Source organism: Plecotus auritus (genome assembly GCF_963455305.1).
Source record: "Plecotus auritus genome assembly, chromosome: 1".
Classification (NCBI taxonomy): domain Eukaryota; kingdom Metazoa; phylum Chordata; class Mammalia; order Chiroptera; family Vespertilionidae; genus Plecotus; species Plecotus auritus.
This window is the reverse complement of record NC_137770.1, coordinates 80398482-80407873: the sequence shown is the minus strand read 5'-3', so window position 1 is coordinate 80407873 and position 9392 is coordinate 80398482. Positions and strand designations below refer to the sequence as shown.

At 52.7% G+C, this 9392-nt stretch overlaps 1 protein-coding gene and 1 long non-coding RNA gene across 3 annotated transcripts; one reads left to right on the top strand and one right to left on the bottom strand.

Moving 5' to 3' along the window:
- Positions 1–460: 460 nt before the first annotated feature.
- LOC308257241 lies at positions 461–1658 on the bottom strand. Its single transcript, XR_013961541.1, has 2 exons — positions 1520–1658; positions 461–653 (listed from the first exon to the last, which is right to left on the bottom strand). It is a non-coding gene; the product is annotated as an uncharacterized lncRNA (long non-coding RNA).
- LPCAT4 (lysophosphatidylcholine acyltransferase 4) lies at positions 1227–9346 on the top strand. Of its 2 annotated transcripts, none has more exons than XM_080686251.1 (14): positions 1227–2021; positions 3290–3432; positions 3764–3984; positions 4364–4476; positions 4602–4662; positions 4966–5009; positions 5202–5236; positions 5786–5840; positions 5958–6040; positions 6291–6416; positions 6765–6897; positions 8084–8182; positions 8531–8687; positions 8958–9346. In XM_080686251.1, the coding sequence occupies exons 1-14, from the start codon at positions 1908–1910 to the stop codon at positions 9110–9112; spliced, it is 1539 nt and encodes a 512-aa protein (XP_080542377.1). In that variant the 5' UTR covers positions 1227–1907; the 3' UTR covers positions 9113–9346. The 2 variants fall into 2 exon arrangements, with proteins under 2 accessions (XP_080542377.1, XP_080542376.1); XM_080686250.1 differs by having other exon boundaries at positions 1244–2021; positions 4951–5009.
- Positions 9347–9392: the final 46 nt, after the last annotated feature.

Below are 9392 nucleotides of genomic sequence, written 5' to 3'. Positions count from 1 at the left end.
GGGGGAATAAGGACACATATGTAATACCTTAATCAATAAATTTAAAAAAATATATATATATATATATATATATGGAACAAAGCTAAATTAAATTAGAAACAAATATGTACCCTTTGCAAAGTTCTTGAAATGTTTTCTTGTTGCTGTTATTTAGCAATGTAGCTTTCTGTTACCTTTTTAAAATATTTTTTTTATTGATTTCAGAGAAGAAGGGAGAGGTAGAGAGAGATAGAAACATCAATGATGAGAGAGAATCATTTATCAGCTACCTCTTGCACAACCCAGGTATATGCCCTGACGGGGAATCCAATGCTGACCTCTTGGTTCATAGGTGGACACTCAACCATTGGGCGGGGCAGTGAAGGCTGTTTTGAGCTGTTAATTGTATGGCAATTTATTACTCAACAGTGGAAAACTAATACAGTGGATTTTTGCACATAGGAAAATCTCTGACTCGAACTGGCTTAACAAGCAAGAAAATTTATTTTCTCATATAACAGAAAATCCAAAAGTACTTCAGACTTCAAACTGGTTTGATCAGAGGCTCCTTTTTGTCAACAAAGATCCAGACTCTTTGCATCTCACCACTTCGCTACCCTCAGGGTAATTGCAAAATGGCTCCAGCAGTCATAGGTGGCACATACAGAAACATCCTGAGGATATAAAGAGTGTTAATTCGTAAGGCATTCTCATGAAGAATGAGGCACCCAATGACCTGGCTGCCCATTGATCTGCCACTGTCCTCACTACCCTCAGGAAGTGGTGATTGACAGGGTTGCAGAAGAGAAACAAAACAAGGTGAATCAAAGGCAGCTTCTTTCCACAGGCAGTGAAGCTCTTATTCCTTTTTGTCAAGGTATTAGCTTTCTGATTGTGTTATTGGCTATGGGTCTCAAAGTTCACCCAATTCCCTGATCTCACCATCACCTGACAAACAGTGACTGACCAGTTTATGAGTTTTCTAGGATAGTTTGTAGTTTGGGGGTGGAGGGTATTTGTCCTCTTACACAGTGGAGAGAGGGAGACAGCAATAGAAAAGGGATACTAGAAGGAAAAACTGTTGCCTCTGGAGTCATCCCAGCTTTCCCGGTACCCACTGCCCTCCATCTCCTGGCTTGTAGGCTCGGGGGAAGCACGTGGGCCAGCGTCTTGAGGTTAGCTGGCTACTCACGGATTCCAAGAGCCCTCACACCAGAACAGGTGAGCATCTGGCGCTGGCAGGAAGTGGATGCGGAGGGGTATGAGGATGAGGAGGTGTGAGGCGCACTGCGGCCGCCGGAGGGCGAGAGCGCCTCCAGTTCTCGCCCGGCTCAGGAAGGAACGGTGGTCGGCTTCCGAGGGGAAGCAGCGGCCGGGAGCGGGAGACCTGGACCCCGCCTCGCCCTGAGCTGCCGGCCTCCACGCACAGCGCACCCGCCCTCCCATCCCCATCCGCCGGAGGTCCCCACCCCAACCTGCGCCCGCAGGGTGACCTCGACCCGCAAGCCCAGTCGGAGCGCGATCTTGGCTCCACGCCCACCTCGAAATCCCAAACCCGCTCGCAGCCGGAGGCCAGCGGGGAGGCGACGGCCAGATAGTCCGAGAGGAAGGCCCGGAGAACCAGACCCGCGGGTATCCGCAGGCGGGAGCCGCGCCCCAGCATCCGGCCTCCGCGGAACAATGACCGGAGGGGCTGCGGGAGCCGCGGCGGGCGCGGAGGAGCTGGGGCGCTCGGGCACTGGAAGCCCCGCCCCTCGGCCGGCGCCCTGACAACGCGGGCCGGGCCACGCCGCCCGCTCCCCGCCCCTCAGCGCCCCGCACCAGGCGGGGCCCGGGCCAGAGCGCTGCCGCCGCGCCGCTGCACCGCAGCTGCGAGATCTGCAGAGCGGGGCCGGGGGCCGCGGCCGGGCGCCCTCCCTCCCGCCGCTATGAGCCAGGGAAGCCCGGGGGACTGCGTCCCCCTCGAGCCCACCTCCGGACCCTCAACGCCCCCCAACCCGTTTGTGCACGAGTTACATCTCTCCCGCCTCCAGAGGATTAAGGTAAGGTGTGGGTGTGGGACATCGGGAAGACTCTTGGGGGTTGGAAAAGAAAGCCATTTAGAGACCTGGCAAAAATAGGGATGGGGATCCGGAAAGGACGTGGTGGAGAGGCTTGCGGGGCGGGAGTCGGGGGTGCGCACGTGGGGGTGGCGGGGAGATGAGCTAGGAGCCCTGGAGAGGACGCGGTCTTGAGCGATAGACATGCTCCAAGGTGTGGAAGAATTGGCTAGGTGAGGATGGAGGGCTGCAGGGGAGCAAGGGGTAGGGGAGATGGAGGGCGCGGGGAATGCGGATTACATCCTGCGGAGGCCAAGGGGCTAGGATGGTGTTGAAGGCTACGGAAAGCCGGGGGTGGGGGCAGGGGCGTGCTGAATGCTTCTCCGAGGCTCTGAATTAGGGGAAACGGGTTTCTGGGCCGGGAGTCTTCGCCCTTGTGCCCTTCCAACGCCCCCTCTTTCCACTCCTCCCCCCACCCCCACCCCGTACTGCAGCATCTCCGGGGTAGGGAGGGCTGAGAACGGGGTTGGCTACAGGAAGTGCGGGGTCGCACCAGCCTAGCGGAACTGATGAGTGGTGTGGGGAGTGTCCTAGGTTTCTGCTGCCATCACCTCCCCTGAGGCGAGCTCCTGGGGCTCGTTTTGTTTACCTGCACTCTCCCTTGGGCAGCCCTTGGAGTCACCTGGCTCCTGGCAACCCCTTATCCTTCGGAGTAAGGCCGAGCTCTTCTCTTCCCCACCCCCCAGTACTAGGGGAGTGCTAGTGGGCAGACTAGAGACTGGCCTGCGGCCTGAAAAGGGGATCTCTGTGCATTCCAACCCTCTATCTCCCAGGCCCAACATGGAAAGAAACATCCTCCTGGTTTCTGTTGGACCTAGGAGCTATTTATGGAACGGGACGTGGGTGAGGAGGAACTATCTCCAGCCTACTGCACATCAAGCACTGTGCTGGGTGTGTTCACATAGGTTATCATTAAATACTCTCAACAGCCTCTCCAAGTTCTAGATGCATTCGATTTTATAGGTGGGATGGAGATCAACTGAAAGATAGGAAAATGAGGCCCCTCGTCCTATCAATCTTTTATTCACTTGTTCTCGTTGATATTGTCATCCCACCTTGGATGCCAACTCAGTCTCCTGTTTCTACACTACTTGTCTCCTGGTCTACAGTGGTAGTGGCTCTCTGCTCCTGGGTCTATGGTTATGGGGAAAGGAAGCTTTGGAGGGAGCATCTCCCAGCCCTGAAGTGGCATTCTCTCCCACCCTCTGCAGTTCTGCCTCCTAGGGGCACTGCTGGCCCCCATCCGAGTGCTTCTGGCCTTTATCGTCCTCTTTCTCCTCTGGCCCTTTGCCTGGCTGCAAGTAGCTGGTCTTTCTGAGGAGCAGCTTCAGGAGCCACTTACAGGATGGAGGAAGTAAGTGGGGGATTAGCTCCCGGACACCCTACTTCTCACTTGTTTCCTGCTGTTTATTCTGCTCCCTCTTAGAGAAGAGCAGGAGGGAGGGTTCTGAAGCTCTGGTACCCAGCCTGGCAAGGTGAGATGAGTCAGCCAGGCTCAGACCTGGTACCCAGGACCTCATCACTAAGTGATGTGCCCTGCTGTGTCCCAGAGTAGCTAGAGACTTCCACCCCTTGGCCAGAGTAATAGAGGGCAAAAGAAGGGCACCTGCTTTCCCAGGTGCCTACACCTGGGTGAGTGAGGGTCACATTCCCTGCCTCCACTGACGCCCCACCTTGCCCTGCAGGACTGTGTGCCACAACGGGGTGCTGGGCCTCAGCCGCCTGCTCTTTTTCCTCCTGGGCTTCCTCCGGATTCGTGTTCGGGGCCAGCGGGCCTCTCGCCTCCAAGCCCCTGTCCTTGTTGCCGCCCCCCACTCTACTTTCTTTGACCCCATTGTTCTTCTGCCCTGTGACCTGCCCAAGGTTGTGTCCCGAGCTGAGAACCTTTCTGTGCCGGTCATTGGAGGTGAGAGAGTTTAAGGGGTAAATGGGAGAGATGACACCTATGGGCAAAAAAAGATAGGAATCAGATGGACACACTCTGGAGAGAACTGACCTCAAGGTTGCAGGGGAGAAGTTAGAAGAGATTGACTGATGTGGGCAAATGAAATGCAAATTAACACCATTTGTGAACCCACATCTTAGACTCTTAGGGCTGGGGCTTAGAGAAGGTGTTGGAGGGAACTCTGGTCAATTCCCTAAAAGGGCAACATACACTAAAGGAGGATCCCCAGGACAAAGGGATAACTGAGAAGCATCTCCTACTGTTGAAGGCGGGGAGGTTGTGGGTGTTGTTGTCCCCTGGTAGGAACCAAGTGACTCCTAGTATCCTCTCTGGACCTCAGCCCTTCTTCGCTTCAACCAAGCCATCCTCGTATCCCGCCACGATCCGGCTTCTCGGCGCAGAGTGGTAGAGGAAGTCCGAAGGCGGGCTACCTCAGGAGGCAAGTGGCCCCAGGTGGGTAAGGGTCTGAAGACTCTCTCCTCACCTTTAATGTGCTCCTAAAGAGGCTTCTCTTTCCTCTCTCCTCTCCTTCAGCCTACCCCACCTCATTCTGGTCCCTTGGATTTTTTTTCCCCCAGGTACTATTCTTTCCTGAGGGCACCTGTTCCAACAAGAAGGCTTTGCTTAAATTCAAACCAGGTGAATAAAATGATAGTGGGTGGCAGGGCTATAGGCAAAAGAAGCCTCAGTTTTGAAGAGGGACTCTGGAATAACCCAAGAAGTGGAGGGGTGGGGGAGGAATGGGAGACAGGAAACCGCCTAGCTGACCCTGAAAAGTCTCCAGAAGTCAGAGAGAAAATTATAAATGAAATGGAACAAAGCCAGATCTCATTTGAGAACTGTCCCAGACCCCTACACTCATGCCCTCTGGCTGCCTCTGTGGACTAATCTCTGCCTGGGGGGGGTGGGGGTGGAAATGGGACTTAGGAGCTTTCATCGCAGGGGTCCCTGTGCAGCCCATCCTCATCCGCTACCCCAACAGTCTGGTGAGTCTTGGTCTAAGAGAGGGGGATGAGGGAGCATGAATTCACCCTAATGGGTGCAAACTGTTAGTACCATGATGGGTTGTGCACGAGGGGGTGGGGCCAGGGTGGGTCCCGGCCTCTGCTCAAAGAGGATTGGCCAGTTCCAAGGAAGAAAATAATGCCCTTCTCCCCTCACCTCTGTTTCTCCCATAGGACACCACCAGCTGGGCATGGAGGGGCCCTGGAGTGTGAGTTCTGGTGGTCCTGGGGTGAGGGTGGAGAAGCAGGGTCTATCAGAGAACTCCTGGCCCATCTTCCAATCTCCAGACAAGGCCAGTGGCCCTTCATTCTTGGCTGAGAGCATTCTAGGGAAGATGCTTGTTTCCCACTGTTTTGTCCTGCTCTCCCAATGTGATCTGAAAGTGCTTTGAGCTATCCCACCTCATCATCCGTGCTGTGATTGAAGCTCCTTCTTAACTTCCCTGTTCCTAAGTGATTTTCTCCTTCACTCTTTCCTTCCTGAGAACCACCACCATCAGGCTTGCCTCTTGCCCTTTTCCCAGTTACTCAAACCTCTTCTCGCCCGCAGTTCTTCCTCTGGCACATCCCTGAAAAGCCTCTCACTTTCCCTCCTGCTTTTCTGGCCCTTCCCTGTCTCCCAACACATTTGCATAGCTGACTTTATGGCTAGGAGTCCATTTTTATATCAGTGAGCAGAAATTTCCCACTCCCCTGTTCTTGATGGGAGGAGCGCATAGTGAGAAATTAGTGAGCATCTGAAATCTCTCTTGTCTTAGACTCAAAGTCCTCTGGCTCACAGCCTCTCAGCCCTGCAGCATCGTAGATGTGGAGGTATGACCCCCATGGTGGGGTGGGAGAGTGGGCATCCACTGACCCCTGAAGCTTTTGGAAAAGAGATGGAGTGGTCACCTGGCTTTGAGATCCTGATGGGAAGTGTGTGTGTTTCAGTTCCTCCCTGTGTACCATCCCAGCCCAGAGGAGAGCAAGGACCCCACCCTCTATGCCAACAATGTCCAGAGGGTTATGGCACAGTGAGTGTTCTACAAAGTATTTCCTGGAGCAGATATACAGGGCAAAGGGACCACAGGAGGAGGTGGAGGGCTGAGATTTGAGTCAAAAATGGGGGAAAGGGCTGAGACAGGGTGGATGAGGGTAAAAGGAGCCCAAGTCCTCTCCCTAGTCATTAGGTCAGTCAGTAATGAACCCTCAAAAAATTCTTCTGCCTCATTTCCCGCCTCCCCCCCCCCCCGACTCCCCATTCCATCCCTCTTCATCCTATAGGGCCCTGGGCATTCCAGCCACCGAGTGCGAGTTTGTAGGGAGCTTGCCTGTGATTGTCGTGGGCCGGCTGAAGGTAGCATTTGAGCCACAGCTCTGGGAACTGGGAAAGGTTCTTCGAAAGGCTGGGTAAGTGACTTTGATGATGACGAATGGTCAGTGTCATGTATACTAGTAGACAGAAAAAGAGTAAGAAGAAAGGGGAAGGAGGAAGGAAAGTCTTTAAAAAAAAAAAGTGGTAAGATAGAAGAATTTTTTAAAAGATAATGGAGGAAAAAGAAAGGGGAAGATACGTAATTACCCGAGTGAAAAAAAAAGTAAGAATGGCTCTCAAGAGACTTTGAGTCAGAGTATATCTTAGAAAAACACCAGGTGTACCAACACTGGAAAACTCTTGGGGCTGGACCCAAGGTCCTGCTGGGTGGTGTGCCAGAAAGAAACTGAGTCAGCTCTCTGCCTTCTACAATTCCATTGTAGGCTGTCCCCTGGCTATGTGGACACTGGGGCAGAGCCAGGCCGGAGTCGAATGATCAACCAGGATGAGTTTGCCAGGCAGCTCCAGCTCTCTGACCCTCAGACGGTGGCTGGTGCCTTTAGCTACTTCCAGAAGGTAAAGGAGCTGGGATGAAGGGCGCAGAGCTCAGCATTTAAGGATGTCATCTGAGTGGCCACGTCAGTCGCATTAGATGGCCAATTTGGAGTCTGTGCTGGATGTTCTAACCGCTGTTGTCAGATGGCCAACTTCTGAGGTCCTCTGGGGAATTCATTTTTTTATAGAGTATCCAGTGCATCACAGAGCAATGTTTTAATCCTTGTGAGGTGGAACAATGGAGAAATTATTGGTCAGTGAGATCCATACATTTCCAAAGCCACTTTTAGAGATTGGCAAAGGCAAGGGATCATATGACCTTGAAAGTCACTGCATGAGGGTTTCAGAGAAGAGGCATGAAGGTTGGGTGGGAAGGTGACATGGAGGAGACAGCACTGGACACGTTAGAGACGGTTAAGAGTGTGAAACCCAGGAGTATTTGCTATATTTGAGCAGATTTTTAAAAATATCCCACAGCTTCTCAAGGGAATTTCTGAATTTTCTTGAGAATTTTGACAAACCAGATTATTTCCTGGGACTTTACCAGGTTTTTCTGTTGAATTATATAATAAGGTTGTCCCAGAAGATTCTTAATGTTTATGAACAACCACCAGTGGTCCCAAGGAGCTCTTTTTTTATCTAAGATGCAGACTGTGGCTCTCAACGTCCTCTGAAGGGACAGAGTGTGACCAGGTGTGTTGATATCTAAGATTGGACAGACTGTCCCTGGAAGGAGTTTCACCACTTAGCCTGTGGCAGAACAGAACCAAAGCCCGAATGCCATGGCTCCCCCTAGAGTTGGCAGGCATCCTTCTTGGTCTTTTTGTAAGAAATTATGCCAGTGGCCCCCTTTTAGTCTGTTGGACCAGTTCTCCCACACAGAATGAGTCAGGAGAGAATCAATTTTTCCAGCTTGGGGGCCAGGAATGCCCTCAAAGATACGTCAGAACTTAATGGTAATTTCAGCATTCCTGAGGGATTCCCTCACATTCCTAGAAGATCCTTTGATAGAGAGCTGTGTCACCAGGTGACTTGGGGTAGACCTTGAGCAAACCCATGACCTGAGAGAACTATCAGGGATCCTGGAGAGTTTAGGACTCTGGGTTCTCAGGGAAGTGGACACAGGAGTCACCCCTGTGCCTGCTGAGAAGAGGGAAGATGCAGGGTTGGTCCCCCACATCGCCCTCGTTTCTCTTTCACACTCCAGGATGCCAACGGTTTGGTGGACTTCCGAGATGTGGCCCTTGCATTGGCAGCTCTGGATAGGGGCACAGGCCTAGAGGAGCTGACTCGCCTGGCCTTTGAGGTACCCGGGGGGAGGGCGGGGGAGTGGACATGGCAGCTGTGCTCACCCCACCCAGAAGCCTGTGTGGTATACTATTACCAGTAGCTTCTAGATAGCTGGTGCTTGGTATCCAGCCCTGTGCCACACTGTAAACCGCAGAGCTCCGGTGTCTGTATATTGAGGCTTAGCTGGGAACAGAAGGAGGACAGCAGCTGTGAGGTTAAATTCTCCTGCAGAAAGGACCCAGGGGGCAGGGAGGGCCTGTATTTTGCATTCTTGGAAGAGGAGGAGCCTGTCAGGCAGACCTTCAGGAGAGTATGGGGTGATGGCATGAGAAGAAGGCTTGACCTGTGTCCCCTTCTCTCCCAGCTGTTTGCCGAGGAGCAAGCAGAGGGGCCCAGCCGCCTGCTGTGCAGAGACGGTTTCAGCACCATCCTGCACCTGCTGCTGGGGTCACCCCGCCCTGCTGCCGAGACTTTGCATGCCGAACTGTGCCAGGCAGGACCCCACCAAGGCCTCTCCCTCTGTGAGTCACACTCTTCTTAGCCCATGTGGACATTCGGGGCACCTTCAACACTGGGCCGGGAGGGAACAAGGGCTGGTGGCCAGTGCCAGGGAGCAGAACATCTGAGAAGTGAGAATGGGAGGGATTGGCTAGAAGGCTGAAAGGACATAAACTTGGATTTGAGAAGTGAAGCAGAGATGAGAGTGACAAAACATACTGAGAAAAGAGAAGGGCGCCCAATTCCTCTCCTTAGATAATTTTACTTTTCCCATCTCACAATTATCTATCCAGGTCAATTCCAGGACTTCTCCCTCCGTGACCCACTCCACGGGAAGCTCTTCAGCACCTACCTGCGCCCTTCCCAGACACCAAATGCCTCATCCCCAGGCAGCTGCACTGCTCTGACCAATGGGACTGTGCACTCACCCAAGCAGAAGGGCGACTGAGTCCCTCCACCTCCCCAGCTCGCATCTGGCCCACAGACTCAAGACAGCGCCAGGGGCCGACCCTGGGCCTCAAGCCCTCTCTGCTCCTGCTTGATTTTTTGTTATTGTTTGGTTTTTTAAGTTGATTTTCATTTTTTTGTTTGTTTGGGGTTTTTTGTAAGAAACTATTTTATATATAAATATAAATATATATATATATATCTATATCTATTTAAAAAATATGAAGCTCGGTCATATTGATGGTATCATTAGCTGGGAAGGAAAGGGATTAATAGTTGCC